Source organism: Protopterus annectens, chromosome 9.part0, assembly GCF_019279795.1.
Source record: "Protopterus annectens isolate FY-2018-M chromosome 9.part0, PAN1.0, whole genome shotgun sequence".
NCBI lineage: Eukaryota > Metazoa > Chordata > Ceratodontiformes > Protopteridae > Protopterus > Protopterus annectens.
The window spans coordinates 1,008,162,404-1,008,180,851 of NC_056743.1; the positions used below are offsets into that span (position 1 = coordinate 1,008,162,404).

Here is an 18,448-nt window from a genome sequence, read left to right on the forward strand (position 1 = left end):
CAAACACTCTGCAGTCTTTGGTTTTTAATACTTTGCTTTTCTGCCACAGTTTTGTCCGTGTCAGCTGTCTCTGTCAGTATGATTGCACCTTTACTAATACAGGTCTTGGCTGCCTTCTTGTGGCCAGGTTTGGAGAGTGCACTCAGTGTGCCCTTTCAGTTAGCAAATGCTGCTGTGGAACACCAGCCCAGCTGCTTATTTGTACTGTCATAAAAATATTAGTCCGTTCCTTCCAGCTTCTCTGATACAGCAGAAGATCTCAGTTTTTCTCTTTCCAATCTGTCCTCTTACTCTGTTAGTTTTTTGAAACAATACTTCCTTCAGTGTTTCATGTATTTTAATCATCTCTGGATATATTTGATTGATTTTTTCCTCTAAATTACTGGAAGCTGTCTCTTGAACCAAAGCTGAAGCTTGAACTGCCTTTTGCTGAACTGCTCCAGAATCCTTCGCAGACAATGTTTTTCTCTTCATCTTTTCCAGTTGATTTTCTTACAGGTTTTCCAAATTTCTTTTGCATCAAAGCAGTGAAATTACTAGCCAGTAACTGAATTTGGGAGATCTGAAGTTAAGCTGTTGATCACTGTGCTGTCATCTTGGAAAAGCCAAGGAGTTTTCACATCTTGATGGTTGAATGCTTTTGCCTGGTTCTTTACAGCTTGTCCCCCCCCCCCTTTTCAACCACAGACAGTAACATTGTGTCCTTAAAAAATCTATTACTACATGGTGCAGTTTAGTGACTTTGTACCTCACTGCTGCTTTGTCTTTCACAATATTTCAGTATTTAATGGTCTTGTATAGCACATATCTATCCAGATATATGTTGACTTGTAGTTGCACTCATGAACAGATTGAATACTTACTTTGAATGAATGAATGAGTGAGTGAACGATGTGCTGAACCGTTTGTTCACAAACTAAAATGTCAGTCACCTGACCAAAGTGAAAAGAATCATTAGTGATTGGGTTCAGGTGCTTAACTATTTAAGCAAACTAGTACAGACTACCTGTAGTTTTCCCAGAATAGGCATGTACTAGATTATGCAGAATTTTCACTCTGTTCTGTTGTCCTATTTATTTTCGTTATCCAAAATGTGTCCCCTCTCCTATTTTCTTTTGATTGTCTCACCCACTCCCACTGTTCACGTGAGATGTATGATCCATGTGACCTTTGCCTCTTACTGTCATTGCAGGACTTTCAGACTGCGAGTGGCCCTTCTGTTCTGGCTGCTCATTGGGACAGACAAGCTCAGTGGGTTTTGGGTATGTTGTAGTATTTAAGGCTTAAGTGGGTTTATTGTCTTGTAATGAACTGCCAGAATTGCTACAGATAGCTTTTAAACTAGACTACACCCCTACTTCCATTTGTTTAGTCTTCTAAGAGAGGAGATTAAAGCAGTTGTCCTCCCACTGATGTGGGGGAGGGCCTTGATTATTGAGATTGTCACACTTGGAGTGAAGGTAACCAGCTTGCGTGAATAAAATGTTATGGGTTATCGTAAACTTTTACAAAATAGTCCACATGTAAATCCAGCTACTGACTGTGAGGTTCAGATGTCATCTTCAAATCTTGGGTCATTATTGAGTCTTATCTACCTTTCTTTACCAAAATAGTTGATAATGTTGACTTCTGTAGGGTGGTATAATTTAATTGTAACATAATTTATTCTTCTTTGTTTTTGCAGGTTTGGAGCAAAGTCTTTTAGGTGTTTGTGCTGGGTAAGTAGTTTATTTGTTTGTTTACGTATTTATTTTTTAACTAATTATGATAGTGTTTTCATTAATCAGGCACTTTTGCTGGCAGTTGAAGCAAAAGATTATTTTCTAACTTTCTTGTAATAATAGACCTCATAACTCTGTGTATGCCTCTGATATAATGCAGCATTAAAGCAGGTTTGTGCAAGGGTAAGACCGGTGTCCTCCAGATACTAGGTGTAGGCTTAAACCCTGGAGACCTCTAGCCTAAGGATGAAGAGCTTATTCATGATACATAGAACATTATGATAGGTCCACAGCTTACCTCCAGTAAGTTGGAGCACAAGATGACATCAAACATTTCTCAATAAAGAAGGACTCTTAACCCATTGTGATATATCATATCTTGTTATAGTTACAAAATGGCCCTTTTTATGTAGTGTAATGTCCCAAGGTGAAAATACATTTTGGTAGTATTGTTGAATGGCCGGAGCCTAAACAACCAAATCTGTGAACTTGAACCCTTCCATTCTTAGACCTTAACATTTATGTAACTTACAGAAAGCAGGTTGTAATGTAGTGATGGCACTTCCTCTGTTCCAGGATACAGTAGTTGTCATTCATTTGTAGCCACCAGCAACTGCAGGGGTAGTATCTATCTGTAACCCGACTGTCTCTCTTCAGATTACGTATGAAGCACATCTGGAACTGGCTGAAGTCCTAATTACAGTTGGTAGAATTAATTGTAACATTATAGATAATTACTGAACCCCAATCTAGGACTACTTCAAAGCATAAAGACTGCCTTAACTACTTAAAAAGTTGGCTATTGAACAAAGTACCTTTCTTATGGATAACTTCAGCTATCGACACATAAACTGCCAAACTTGTACTACCAACAACAAATATACCAAGTGATTTCTGGACTTTGTAAATGTCAATACACTTGACCAAATTGTCCCACTGTCCAACAGAAGTGTTGGTCTTTTTCTTGATCTTGTGATTGCAATGTTTCCCCAAGTTGTACCACCCTAGTTGTTGCACCTCCCTAGTCAAATATGATCTTCTTATTATAACCATCTCCCTGAAAATCTGCTTTGCAGCCCTGTGTAACTTCTGTTCATTTAGGGCTTACTAAAAAAAATATTTACTGTTTACTGATCCTGTTGGTATGTAAAAAAGGTATAGTTCCCCAGACTTTCTGCCTATTCATCTGAAATGTACTCCCTCTTGGATTGATATATTAAAGCATATTTACCAGTCTGATGTAAACATAATGGCAAGCTTTAAAATTAAACCAATATGGTGGAAATATCACTTAAACAAACTGTGCATGAAAAAGAAAAGGCTCTTAGCCACTTCATCATTATAAAATGGATGTAAAATGATATATAACTCCTTGAAACATTCCATTTGCAAGGCCAGCTATGAACTTTGGATTTGCATCTAATTCATATGGCAAGAGGCCAACCTTCTTCAGCTGTATTAGTAAGCTTAAAAGTAACCAACAATTTTGTACTGAACTTGTTTATCTCTTATGGCATTGTTAATTTGTCACCAATACTGGGTAATGTGGCTGAGCTTCTTGTTGGGTCTTCTTGACTGTAGCCTTAGTAAGAATCTGTAAACATATATCATGGTGATTTCTTTGTAAATTAGAAGACTTACAAATATTCGGTCTTGAAGTGTTGACCTTACATTTGAATGACCTAATGATGGCGATGTCCTAACTGAAATCACTGTTGCAGTATTCATAACAGATGAGTTTTCAATGCTGACATCTGTCTGGGGTACCAAAATTTTACCTTCCTGAGGGTGTAGGTCCAGTGTGTGGCCTCAGTTTATGAATGTCTGGATATAAAGGCAGGCATATGCTAGAGATCCTCAAACTATCTCACCACCAGCCCAAATGCAGGTCGTGCGCCCGTAGGACTGATCCAAGTATGGTCCCTCGTACCATTGCTTCATTTGATCATTGTCAGATACGTGCCCTATTGAGGAACCTTCCTTTCTTATTTCTTAGACTGTGTTTTAACTTTACTAGATGTCCGCTAGGAGAGGCAAGTGCGAGTGTAGTAGGCAGATTCTGTATAAGGACTTGTACACTAAGTGCCTTTTTTGCCTAGGCCTGGAACATGACTACAAATCCTACTCCAGCTGTCTGTCATTTGTCCCTAAGATCCCCCAATTGAGACTTTCATTAATGCCTCCCTTGAAACACAGCAATTGAAACACTTAGCTCAGTCGAAGAAGGTGGACTGTCTGGCCTCTGACGTCACCCTTCCCCCTAAGAAGAAACTCAAGAAACATAAAGATGATTTCGGAGTCCAAAATCTCTGAGTCGGACTTAACCTGCTGAGATGGTTGAACCCAGAGTACATCAAATGACCTCTTAGACGGCTGCTGCCAAGACCCCATTGGAGGTCAGTATGGCCCTTGAAGCCTTGCAGACTGTGGATACCTTGGATGAATTGTGTCTTATTATCTCAAAAGGCCTGCACCAAATCCCTCAGATCGTTGAATGGGAAGCAGTCCCTGGTAGACTGAAATGAGACAATGCTTTGAACCTCTGAGTCTTGTACAGGTGAATGTCACTCCCAAAAAGAGAAAGTAAAAAAAACAAGCTTCTGATGTTTCATACAGCTTCCAGAGAAAAAAGAATGGATTGACTTCTCTCAGGGCTTATTTAAAGCTATTAGGGCCTTGAAGCCTCCTCCATTTGTGACCCAGCTAACTGAAGCCACACCATAATAGCACTTTTGAGACTCTTTCTTCTCTGAAGAGGATCCAGAGCCAGATTCTGATCATGCTCTGTCTTGATCTTCATAACTACAGTGTCCTGAACATGTCTCTTCAGACAAAGGGGACTTCCTTTCTCTTGATTCTTTGAAGAGGTTTCCCTTGGAGAAACTATTCAGAACATGATAAGGCACTTTGAATGGCAGTCGAGGTAACTGTGAGGTACAAAAAAAGATATTACAGTCTTCTGGAAATGGGCAGTCCAGCCACTTCACCATTCCCCCCAGTCTTGGAAGCTTATCAGGACACCTTTCACTCAACGTGCTTAATACCTGATTCTCAGCCACTTGCCCCTAAAGACCAGACAGATTTTATAAGGTCCCTTATGAGCTTAAATACCTTTATAAAAGTCCTGTGGCTGATCCTGCTGCAGTTTCTCTTGCTTTGGATAAGCCATCCAAGCCGCTTCCCAGTGCTAATGCCCTTCCCTCAGACAAGGACAGCAGGGCTATGGATAGGTGGGGTAAGAAAGTCTACACCTCTTCCACTTTAGTATTTTGGGTTGTTAATTATCAAACACAAATGACTAAATGCCTGCTGTCTCTGCTACAATCTCTGCATTAGGTCAGGACAGAACCTCAGACAGCAAATTTTAAACAGCAAGTGCAGACCTTTCTGTCCCAAACTAGCCAGACACTGCATCAAATGCAGCTATGATGTGGTGGATGCTATGTTCAGGACTTCTGCTACAGTATCAGTGATTAGATGATATGCATGGCTACTGAGTAAGCCCATCACTGATGACCTCAAGTCTAAAATCTTAAGATTCCCCTTTGGACAGTGAGCTTTTGTTTGGACCACAGGCTGCTAGTCTTTTCAAAATGTTGTGAGAACAAGGCAAGACTATAAAAGACTGCAGAGTCTTCTGTGTACAGTCTGAAGATGCCATAGGAATTATCCTGCCAGATCTACTTCCCTTGCTAAGAGGGATCCTAGGCCCTCTCACAAAGATGGAAGAGCACCTAGGAAAAGATTTCCTGACATGCCACAGAGGGATTCCCCTTCAGAGAGGCCTTCCTTTGTAAGCAAAACTCTATGATTACCTTCTACTCCTCCCTCCCCTTCTCTCTACCCCTCTACTCCCATATCAAAAAGACTCTCCCTTTCTCTTCTTTTCTGGGAGGCGGTAGCTGCAGACAAATGGGTTCCTACCATTATCAAAAAGGGATATTTTATGTTATGGGAAAGCATGTCCTCTGTAAAATTGCTTCCCATACTGCCTCTCAGCCAGCTTCCTTTGCTTGGTCCCATTATTCAAGACTTACCAGCACAGGGCACCATAGAGAAAGTACCATTGTCCTTCACAGGATATGATTTTTATTCCAGTATCTTTCTTGTACCATGGAAGGAAGGACAGTGGAGACCCATCCTGGATCTCCACGTGCTAAACATAGTCCTGAAAGTGCCTGCTTTCAAAATGCTTTCTCTCCACATCCTCCTGGCTTTCATTTTTCCTCCAGCCTTTCTGGTGTCATTGTATCTTAAGGAAGCCTGTCTTTACATCCCAGTTTGTCTTTCTTGAAGGAAATTCCTCAGTTTCTTCTCTGGCTCATCACATTTTCTGTTTTCTGCTTTACCCTTTGGTCTTTCCACAGACACAAGAGTTTTTACAAATGTCTAGTCCCAGTGGTGGTTTCTGCCACACTCTGGGAATTCAAATTTTCTCCTACCTGGATGACATGTTGATTTTGGCCCTGTCCACAGGCACTTTCCTAGAGCATTTATAGTTTACAGTATGGCTTCTAACCATTCTGGGACTCACCATCAATTTAAAAAAAAAATCTCATTCCCACTCAGGACCCAGTCTTCCTTGATTGCAGTCTTATCACAAGCAGAACAGAGGCCTCTTTTCCTCAAGAAAAAGTCCTCAGCGTGGTAAGTTTGTTCCAAACCGTGTACTCAGTGACTCACTGCACTGAAGGGGAGATGATCAGGGCTCTGGGGTTCATAGCTGCATAAATTCCAATGGTTCTACTGGCCAGGCTGCATATGAGGAAAATTCACTGGTACCTGAAATCTGTGGTCCCAGCACTCACTCCCCTTGGGCACCCTAATCAATCTGCTGCCCTGCATCAAGGAGACGTTTCTCTGATGGGAGAAACAGGTTTCTGTTAACATGGGTCATCCTTTTACTGTAGCCCCTCACAACCATATTCACCACACTGATGCCTCAGACAGGGTTTGGGGGGGTGGGGGGTGGCCTGGACAGCATCACACAAAGTACAAGTTAAATGGCCCTCTCTTCTGAAGGAACATAGCTTGAGAGAAATGAGGGCTCTTCTGCAAGCTCTTTGGAAAACATGCACTCTTCTGGTGTACACAGACAACACCAAAATGGAGTGTTATCTACACAAACAAGGATGCACAAGGTCGTATCCCCTCTACAAGTTGGCAGATGAGGTTTGACAGCTGGCCACTCAATTGAACCTGACCCTTACAGCAGCTTACATTCCCTCTCTAGAGACTGTGTTGGCAAACTCTTTAAGCAGGGACCTTGTGGACCCCCCCCATGAATGGACCCTGAACAGACAGGTCTTCAAAGCAATTGTATGCCACTAGAGCACATGCCAGATAGGCCTCTTTGCATCTCCAGAAAATCGCCAGCTCCCTCTGTTCTGCTCCAGGACCCCACCTCTTTTAGCCTGGAGGACAGACGCCTTTTCCCTCCAGTGGACAGGATGGTTTGTGTATGCCTATTCTCCACTGGCACTTATTCCAGGGGTCCTACTGAAAATCCAAAAGAACACTCCAAGATAGCATTGTTTTCCTATCATATTCCATCTGTCAAAGGAAAACTACTGGAAAATTCCGATACAACCAGCCCTAATCACCCAACAGAAAGGTTGTCTTCTGCATCCCAACCTATCCTGTTTGACTCACTGTGTGGTTGATTTTGTTCCTATCCTGAAATGACACTTGTAATACAGAGGATTTGGTACAGGTTTTACAGGAAGCCAGGAAACTAGCTACCAGAAAGCCACGGACAACCAAGTGAAAAAGATTTTCCATTTGGTGCCACGAACATAGACTGGAACCACTCTTGTCTGAGGTCCCCTCTGTACTGCAGTAACTCTATGAGCTTCTGCATTCTGGTTTGGTCTACTCATTCATTAAAGCACATTTGTCAGTCATTGATGCCTATTTGCCTCTTGATCCTCTTCTCGTGCCCAGGACAGAGGTCAAGCTCTTCCTGAAAGGGGTTTTGTACCTTAAGCCTCCGAAAAAAAAAAAAAAAAAAAAAAAAAAAAATTCCACCATGGGATCTTAATTTTGTTCTGGAAAAGCTTACTGTACCCCCTTTAGAGCCAGCTGTATCTGGGATCTTAAAATTCTGCACATCGAAAACTGTTGTCCTGCTGACTGTAACCTCTGTACGGAGAGTGTCTGAACTCCAGGCACTCATGGCTACTCCTTCCCTTTCTTATTTTCCACACTTAGGACCAGTCCTTATTTTATGCCTAAGGTATTGAATGAAATGTCCCTCAATCAAACTATTCACCTACCTACTTTCTTTCCCAACCAACAAAATAGAGAGTCTTACACACACTAGATAGTTACAGGCAGCTGAAGTTCTCTTTAGACAAAACAAAGACAATAAAAATAACTGACCAAATGTTTGTTTCTTGATGCCAAGCTGGGTCAGCCAGTCTCAAACCAAGTTATTGTGTGCTGGATATCAACAGCCTTCTCTTTGTGCTACTTACAGCATGGTAAATCTTTGCCTTCCTGCCCTAATGCACAATTCACTCAGGCAGCTGCCTTTTCTGTTGCCTTCCACAAATGTGTTGATGCCAGGTCCATCCTCTGTGTACACCTCCACCAAGCACTATAAAAATTGATGCCTTTTCCAGATCTAGGACTGCCTTTGCCAGATCAGTCTCCCTGGTCTCCTGGATGGTTCCTCTTCGCTCTAGCCATCCACTGCACTTTTCTCTCCTCTCTTCAGCTCTGGGAATTGCCCACCTGTTATGAATACTGCAGTAGTGATTTCAATTATGACATAGTACAGTTGTGTAAGAACTAAGTATAACAGTAGATGTCCTAGTGATCACAGTTGCAATATTCCTTCCCGTCCTCTGTCCCCTCTACTTACTGGGTTGCGGATTACACCTATATCCCTTTATGGGGTAGTTTCCTACTTGTTCGAGCTGCAGCTCTTTTAGCTGACCAATTTCCTTTCTGTTGGCTTCAGGCCACTGACTTGGAAATAGTATACAGATCTTGTGCGTATGTCCACCTTTATACCCAGTGTATATGAACTGAGCTCACATGTTGGATGTATGCCCTCATTAAGGTAAAGCTTTGGTGCCCTGGCCAGATGTCAGTGACGGAAATCCATCTATTAGGAATACTAAAGCAGTGATCTGTAGGACATCCACTGTTATGGTAAGTTCGTACACAACTGTACTTTTCATTTGAACAGAAAAGTTGAGATAATTTTGAACATCTAAAATTGTACTATTGGTATAGACACTAGATAAACAAGAAAAGCATTTAGCCAATTACTTCAATACAAAATGACATATTAAAATACTAAAACAAAATTATATTTCAAAAAAATTTCCTGCTTTCCAGTGGCCAAATCATGGTGCTAGAAATTGTAATTATCGGGGGAGGGGTTTTCAGGCAGTCTCCTCTGACATTGTATGTTCGTTTATTTATTTTGAGATTTGTAGTCTGACAGTACAATTACTGGTGTTTTTTATTTTTTCATTTAAATGAAGTACTTTAGTGTACTGTTGCCTAGTTAATTTTTGGTTTAATGATTGTGTTTATTTTTTATTTATTTGTTAAGTAGCAGTAATAAGGTTTGTATTTATTGTGGGTTTTCAGTTCTATGCACTTTTATGATGATTTCAGTATGCATGGGAGGGTCATGTTTGTATCAAAGACGATTTTGTTGCACATCATTAATTACTGTTTTTGGCATTTTGGGTTTGGAGAAAAGGAGAGCTGTGAACACAACGGTACAGAATAACACTGCCTTTGTGGGAGAGCTGTGAACAGAACATTACAGAATAACGCTGCCTTTGTGGGACAGCCATGAACACAACAGTACAGAATAACGCTGCCTTTGTGGGAGAGCCGCAAACACAACAGTACAGAATTACGCTGCCTTTGTGGGAGAGCTGTAAAAAGAACATTACAGAATAACGCTGCCTTTGTGGGAGAGCTGTGAACAGAACATTACAGAATAACGCTGCCTTTGTGGGAGAGCCGTGAACACAACAGTACAGAATAACGCTGCCTTTGTGGGAGAGCCGTGAACACAACAGTACAGAATAACGCTGCCTTTGTGGGAGAGCTGTGAACACAACAGTACAGAATAATGCTGCCTTTGTGGGAGAGCCGCGAACACAGCAGTACAGAATAATGCTGCCTTTGTGGGAGAGCTGTGAACAAAACAGTACAGAATAAGGCTGCTTTTGTGGGAGAGCTATGAACACAACAGTACAGAATAATGCTGCCTTTGTGGCAGAGCTGTGAACACAACAGTACAGAATAATGTTGCCTTTGTGGGAGAGCTGTGAACACAACTGTACAGAATAATGCTACCTTTATGGGAGAGCTGTGAACACAACGGTACAGAACAATGATGCCTTTGTGGGAGAGCTGTGAACACAATAGTACAGAATAATGCTGCTTTTGTGGGAGAGCTGTGAACACAATGGTACAGAATAATGCTGCTTTTGTGGGAGAGCTGTGAACACAACAGCACAGAATAATGCTGCCTTTGTGGGAGAGCTGTGAACACAACGGTACAGAATAACACTGCCTTTGTGGGAGAGCTCTGAACACAATGGTGCAGAGTAATGCTGCATTTGTGGCAGAGCTGTGAACACAATGGTGCAGAATAATGCTGCCTTGTGGGAGAGCTGTGAATACAATGGTACAGAATAATGCTGTCTGTGTGGGAGAGCTGTGAACACAATGGTGCAGAGTAATGCTGCATTTGTGGCAGAGCTGTGAACACCACTGTACAGAATAATGCTGCCTTTGTGGGAGAGCTGTGAACACAACAGTACAGAATAATTCTGCCTTTGTGGGAGGGCTGTGAACACAGTAGTACAGAATAATGCTGCTTTTGTGGGAGAGCTGTGAACACAATGGTACAGAATAATGCTGCTTTTGTGGGAGAGCTGTGAACACAACAGCACAGAATAATGCTGCCTTTGTGGGAGAGCTGTGAACACAACGGTACAGAATAACACTGCCTTTGTGGGAGAACTGTGAACACAATGGTGCAGAGTAATGCTACATTTGTGGCAGAGCTGTGAACACAATGGTGCAGAATAATGCTGCCTTTGTGAGAGAGCTTTGAACACAACAGTACAGAATAATGATGCTTTTGTGGGAGAGCTGTGAACACAACAGTACAGAATTATACTGATTTTGTGGGAGAGCTGTGAATACAACAGTACAGAATAATGCTGCCTTTGTGGGAGAGCTGTGAACACAACGGTACAGAATAATGCTGCCTTTGTGGGAGAGCTGTGAATACAATGGTACAGAATAACGCTGCCTTTGTGGGAGAGCTGTGAACACAACGGTACAGAATAACACTGCCTTTGTGGGAGAGCTGTGAACACAATAGTACAGAGAAATGCTGCCTTTGTGGGAGAGCTGTGAAAACAATGGTACAGAATAACGCTGCCTTTGTGGGAGAGCTGTGAACAGAACATTACAGAATAATGCTGCCTTTGTGGGAGAGCCATGAACACAACAGTACAGAATAACACTGCCTTTGTGGGAGAGCCGCAAACACAACAGTACAGAAGTACGCTGCCTTTGGGGGAGAGCTGTGAACACAACAGTACAGAATAACGCTGCTTTTGTGGGAGAGCTGTGAACACAACAGTACAGAATAACGCTGCTTTTGTGGGAGAGCTGTGAACACAACAGTACAGAATAACGCTGCCTTTGTGGGAGAGCTGTGAAAACAACAGTACAGAATAACGTTGCTTTTGTGGGAGAGCTGTGAACACAACAGTACAGAATAACGCTGCCTTTGTGGGAGAGCTGTGAAAACAACAGTACAGAGATATGCCTCTTTTGTGGGAGAGCTGTGAACACAACAGTACAGAATAATTTTGCCTTTGTGGGAGAGCTGTGAACACAACAGTACAGAATAATGCTGCCTTTGTGGGAGAGCTGTGAACACAACAGTACAGAATAATGCTGCCTTTGTGGGAGAGCTGTGAACACAATGGTACAGAATAACGCTACCTTTGTGGGAGAGCTTGAACACAACAGTACAGAGTTATGCTTCTTTTGTGGGAGAGCTGTGAACACAACAGTACAGAATAATTTTGCCTTTGTGGGAGAGCTGTGAACACAACAGTACAGAATATTGCTGCCTTTGTGGGAGAGCTGTGAACACAACAGTACAGAGAAATGCTGCCTTTGTGGGAGAGCTGTGAACACAACAGTACAGAGAAATGCTGCCTTTGTGGGAGAGCTGTGAACACAACAGTACAGAATAACGCTGCCTTTGTGGGAGAGCTGTGAACACAGCAGTACAGAATAACGCTGCCTTTGTGGGAGAGCTGTGAACACAACAGTACAGAGAAATGCCTTTGTGGGAGAGCTGTGAACATCATGGTACAGAATAATTCTGCCTTTGTGGGAGAGCTGTGAACACAACGGTACAGAATAATGCTGCTTTTGTGGGAGAGCTGTGAACACAATGGTACAGAATAATGCTTCTTTTGTGGGACAGCTGTGAACACAATGGTACAGAATAATGCTGCTTTTGTGGGAGAGCTGTAAACACAACTGTACAGAATAATGCTGCTTTTGCGGGAGAGCTGTGAACACAACAGAACACAATAATACTGCCTTTGTGGGAGAGCTGTGAACACAACGGTACAGAATAACACTGCATTTGTGGGAGAGCTCTGAACACAATGGTGCAGAGTAATGCTGCATTTGTGGCAGAGCTGTGAACACAATGGTGCAGAATAATCCTGCCTTGTGGGAGAGCTGTGAATACAATGGTACAGAATAATGCTGTCTGTGTGGGAGAACTGTGAACACAATGGTGCAGAGTAATGCTGCATTTGTGGCAGAGCTGTGAACACAACGGTACAGAATAACACTGCCTTTGTGGGAGAGCTGTGAACACAATGGTACAGAATAATGCTGCCTTTGTGGGAGAGCTGTGAACACTACTGTACAGAATAATGCTGCCTTTGTGGGAGAGCTGTGAACACAACAGTACAGAATAATTCTGCCTTTGTGGGAGGGCTGTGAACACAATAGTACAGAATAATGCTGCTTTTGTGGGAGAGCTGTGAACACAATGGTACAGAATAATGCTGCTTTTGTGGGAGAGCTGTGAACACAACAGCACAGAATAATGCTGCCTTTGTGGGAGAGCTGTGAACACAATGGTACAGAATAACACTGCCTTTGTGGGAGAGCTGTGAACACAATGGTGCAGAATAATGCTGCCTTTGTGGGAGAGCTGTGAATACAATGGTACAGAATAATGCTGTCTGTGTGGGAGAGCTGTGAACACAATGGTGCAGAGTAATGCTGCATTTGTGGCTGAGCTGTGAACACAACGGTACAGAATAACACTGCCTTTGTGGGAGAGCTGTGAACACAATGGTACAGAATAATGCTGCCTTTGTGGGAGAGCTGTGAACACCACTGTACAGTATAATGCTGCCTTTGTGGGAGAGCTGTGAACACAGCAGTACAGAATAATTCTGCCTTTGTGGGAGAGCTGTGAACACAATGGTACAGAATAATGCTGCTTTTGAGGGAGAGCTGTGAACACAACGGTACAGAATAATTCTGCTTTTGCGGGAGAGCTGTGAACAGAACAGTACAGAATAATACTGCCTTTGTGGGAGAACTGTGAACACAACGGTACTGAATAACGCTACCTTTGTGGGAGAGCTCTGAACACTACAGTACAGAGTTATGCTGCTTTTGTGGGAGAGCTGTGAACACAGTAAAGAATAATGCTGCCTTTGTGGGAGAGCTGTGAACACAATGGTACAGAATAATGCTGATTTTGTGGGAGAGCTGAGAACACAACGGTACAGAATAATGCTGCTTTTGTGGGAGAGCTGTGAATACAACGGTACAGAATAATGCTGCTTTTGTGGGAGCGCTGTAAACACAACGGTACAGAATAACGCTGCCTTTGTGGGAGAGCTGTGAATACAACGGTACAGAATAACGCTGCCTTTGTGGGAGAGCTGTGAACACAATGGTGCAGAGTAATGCTGCCTTTGTGGGAGGGCTGTGAACACAACCGTACAAAGAAATGCTGCCTTTGTGGGAGAGCTGTGAAGACAACAGTACAGAGAAATGCTGCCTTTGTGGAAGAGCTGTGAACACAACGGTACAGAATAACGCTGCCTTTGTGGGAGAGCTGTGAACACAACCGTACAGAATAAATGCTGCCTTTGTGGGAGAGCTGTGAACACAACAGTACAGAGAAATGCTGCCTTTGTGGGAGAGCTGTGAACACCACAGTACAGAATAATTCTGCCTTTGTGGGAGAGCTGTGAACACAATGGTACAGAATAATGCTGCCTTTGTGGGGAGAGCTGCGAACACAATGGTACAGAATAATGCTGCTTTTGTGGGAGAGCTGTGAACACAACGGTACAGAATAATGCTGCTTTTGCGGGAGAGCTATGAACACAACCGTACAGAATAAATGCTGCCTTTGTGGGAGAGCTGTGAACACAACAGTACAGAGAAATGCTGCCTTTGTGGGAGAGCTGTGAACACCACGGTACAGAATAATTCTGCCTTTGTGGGAGAGCTGTGAACACAATGGTACAGAATAATGCTGCCTTTGTGGGGAGAGCTGCGAACACAATGGTACAGAATAATGCTGCTTTTGTGGGAGAGCTGTGAACACAACGGTACAGAATAATGCTGCTTTTGCGGGAGAGCTATGAACACAACAGTACAGAATAATACTGACTTTGTGGGAGAGCTGTGAACACAACGGTACTGAATAACGCTACCTTTGTGGGAGAGTTGTGAACACAACAGTACAGAGTTATGCTGCTTTTGTGGGAGAGCTGTGAACACAACAGTACTGAATAATGCTGCCTTTGTGGGAGAGCTGTGAACACAACGGTACAGAATAATGCTGCTTTTGTGGGAGAGCTGAGAACACAACGGTACAGAGTAATGCTGCCTTTGTGGGAGAGCTGTGAACACAATGGTACAGAATAATGATGCCTTTATGGGAGAGCTGTGAACACAATAGTACAGAATAATGCTGCTTTTGTGGGAGAGCTGTGAACACAGTGGTACAGAATAATGCTGCTTTTGTGGGAGAGCTGTGAACACAACAGCACAGAATAATGCTGCCTTTGTGGGAGAGCTGTGAACACAACGGTACAGAATAATGCTGCTTTTGCGGGAGAGCTATGAACACAATGGTGCAGAATAATGCTGCATTTGTGGCAGAGCTGTGAACACAATGGTGCAGAATAATGTTGCCTTTGTGGGAAGAGCTGTGAATACAATGGTACAAAATAATGCTGTCTGTGTGGGAGAGCTGTGAACACAATGGTACAGTATAATGCTGCCTTTGTGGGAGAGCTGTGAAAACCACTGTACAGAATAATGCTGCCTTTGTGGGAGAGCTGTGAACACAGTACAGAATAATTCTGCCTTTGTGGGAGAGCTGTGAACACAATGGTACAGAATAATGCTGCTTTTGTGGGAGAGCTGTGAACACAATGACACTGAATAACGCTACCTTTGTGGGAGAGCTGTGAAGACAACAGTACAGAGTTATGCTGCTTTTGTGGGAGAGCTGTGAACACAACAGTACAGAATAATGCTGCCTTTGTGGGAGAGCTGTGAACACAACGGTACAGAATAATGCTGCTTTTGTGGGAGAGCTGTGGACACAATGGTACAGAGTAATGCTGCCTTTGTGGGAGAGCTGTGAGTACAATGGTGCAGAGTAATGCTGCATTTGTGGCAGATCTGTGAACACAATGGTGCAGTATAATGCCTTTGTGAGAGAGCTGTGAATACAATGGTACAGAATAATGCTGTCTGTGTGGGAGAGCTGTGAACACAATGGTGCAGAATAATGCTGCCTTTGTGGGAGTGCTGTGAACACAATGGTACAGAATAACACTGCCTTTGTGGGAGAGCTGTGAACACAATGGTACAGTGTAAGGCTGCCTTTGTGGCAGAGCTGTGAATACAACGGTACAGAATAATGCTACCTTTGTGTCAGAGCTGTGAACACAGTGGCACAGAATAATGCTGCCTTTGTGGGAGAATTGCGAACACAGTGGTACAGAATAATGAGCTTTTGTGGGAGAGCTGTGAACACAATGGTACAGAATAATGCTGCTTTTGTGGGAGAGCTGTGAACACAACGGTACAGAATAATGCTGCCTTAGTGCCTATGCTGTATGTGAGGTTGCTTGATCCGCGTCTGTGACAAATGGAGTTTCTAGTAATGTGCATGTGTAACCATTTGTTTGTGTTTCAGTGCCGTAACTAGTAACATAATCGCCCTTGATGCTGGAAGATCAGAAAGACTGTGGATCCTTTTCTTGCCCAAGATGTTTTGGTTCATTACAGAGTATAGAGTATTTACATTAAGTTGTAGCATAAGAAAGATGCTGCAGTCCTAAGTGTGCCTTTCTTCAGATGAGATTGTAAACTGAGGTCCCACGTGCCTGAATTGATGATAGTTCATTTGGATAAATAAGATCATCCAGGATGTATCAAAGAGAGAATAAGGGAATTTCCTTGATGTTCTAGCCAAATGTCCCCTAATTAGGATGATTATCACCTTAGGCCTGTTGGGGTGAGCATCTAACAAATGATCATACATTCCTCTGATATCCATTATTTCCATTTCTAATTATACAAACTCATACGTCAGTTGTCATAATCAGTCGGTCAATTACTGTTAGAATAGACCACTAAATATAAAAAGTGATGGAAAATAAATATCACGTACATATATATATATATATATATATATATATATATATATATATATATACACAAATCCATGTATAAAAACTGTAAGCTATTAAAAGAGATAAAAAATGTACTTTTGTATTATTTATCATTTTTTTGTTAAAATGTAAACATCCTATCTAAAAAAAAAAAAAAAAAAAAAACAAATCTGTCGAAAAATAATAATGCACGTAAAAGTAAATGGATTTGCAAGGTGAACTAGCTATAACCCTCAAAATGTGTAACAGCAATTCAATAAAAAATGAATGTGGATGAAAATATTATAGGTAGTATTCTTGATTATAACTTAGCTGACTTTAATTTTAAAACATTATTAATGGAAATGTACTCATTCAGCCTAAGTGGCATGGCTGCATTAAGCCGTATTTGCCACAGCAATTCCTTAAATTCTGTTACTGTTTCCCAGGGTCCCTCTCTAGAATTTTTTAGGATCTTTTCAGTAACAGCACATTTAAAATTAGCAGAGCCAGCAGACATGAAGTTGTGTTTAAATAAAGCAGTATTGGTGTTATTTTTCATAGTGTTATAGTAGTGCTCATAAATTAATTTCCTTGGGTAACTTTCTGTTTGTCCAACAAAGCAGTAATTGCTTTTTTGATAAATAGCTATGTAAACCACCCAGGGTGTACCACAGTGGACTTTATATTATAATTTTAAGGTGTGCCCCCTTGTATTGAATGGAACTGTATCATTCCCTAAAATTTATACACATTGATAGCAACCTCCACATTTGTGGGTACCCAGTGATAATTGGGAGTTAGGTAGAGACAAGTATGTAAACCACACTATCTCAAATCTGTTCATGAGATTTTTTTGCCCTGCATATAAACAAAGAAAGACTCCTGCCCTTTTTAAATCTCCATTCCAAATCTCCTACCTGCATGCCCATCTCCTTCGCTCCCTCCCTTCCAACAACTGAACATCTAATGTAAAGCATACCTATATCACTTAGCTAGCCACAAAATATTCTGGAAGCCCTATTGAAACCTGTTCTCGGTGTTATAATTATTGTGAGCAGGAATAAGCATCTATTTTACCCAGGAAAGCATACCTATATCACTTAGCTAGCCACAAAATATTCTGGAAGCCCTATTGAAACCTGTTCTCAGTGTTATAATTATTGTGAGCAGGAATAAGCATCTATTTTACCCAGGAAAGCATACCTATATCACATAGCTGGTCACAACATATTCTGGAAGCCCTGCTGAAACCCCTTCTCCACATTATTACTGTTTTGAGCTGGAGTATACATCCTTTAAACATGGTTCATAGGTGTTTACTAGGCTAATGACCACAGGGGCCTTTTTAAGCCTAGCCATGCATCCCAAATCTCTGGCAAGTTCTGATACCCTTGATAAGTGTATGCAGGGGTTTGTGAGATGAGCCGTTTACAGGTTACCTGTGTCCATTAGAGACATAGGTACCAAACCAGAGATGAATTTCCAGTTTCCCATCCAGTTGTCCAAGTTGCACTTGAATTGGGTTAGGGAGCAACTGTGCTTCACATGGATGGGGAGCCTGTTCCATAGATATGGTAGTCTCTGGGGTACATGCCTATCTCTCCAGCATGACCTATTTATATCACAGGCAAGGTTTACATCTTTAAAACAGGTGATTCTGGTGCTGTTTGTTTTGTGGATATGCAGGAAGTCCATCAGATTGGGTTCTAACAATGCCCTGTATGCCAGGCATAGATCTCCCTTCAAAAGCCTGTAAGAGACAGAATACAGGGAAAGGGCCTTGAGGCAATCTGCATAGGACATTTTACTTATGCCCTGTATTCTTTTAGTGAGGAACCTATGTGGACATTTCAGTTGTTGGATATGCCTGGTTAGGTACATACCAAAGGGGGCACTGTACTGAATGATAGGTCTGATGAATGCCGAATACAGTGGAACAATGACTTCCTTGGACTTGTCTTACCTTCGTTTATAAGTTGCGCAATATAGAATGATTTCCTC

At 42.1% G+C, this 18,448-nt stretch overlaps 1 protein-coding gene across 1 annotated transcript in view; it reads left to right on the top strand.

The window, feature by feature from the left end:
- The window catches only part of FKBP11 (FKBP prolyl isomerase 11), a 259,267-nt gene that overhangs the window by 44,589 nt on the left and 196,230 nt on the right, over positions 1-18,448 (top strand). Inside the window, exon 4 of the mRNA XM_044083794.1 lies at positions 1,685-1,718. Within this exon, the coding sequence (XP_043939729.1) occupies positions 1,685-1,718 (34 nt within the window). The remainder of the gene's footprint in view (positions 1-1,684; positions 1,719-18,448) is intronic.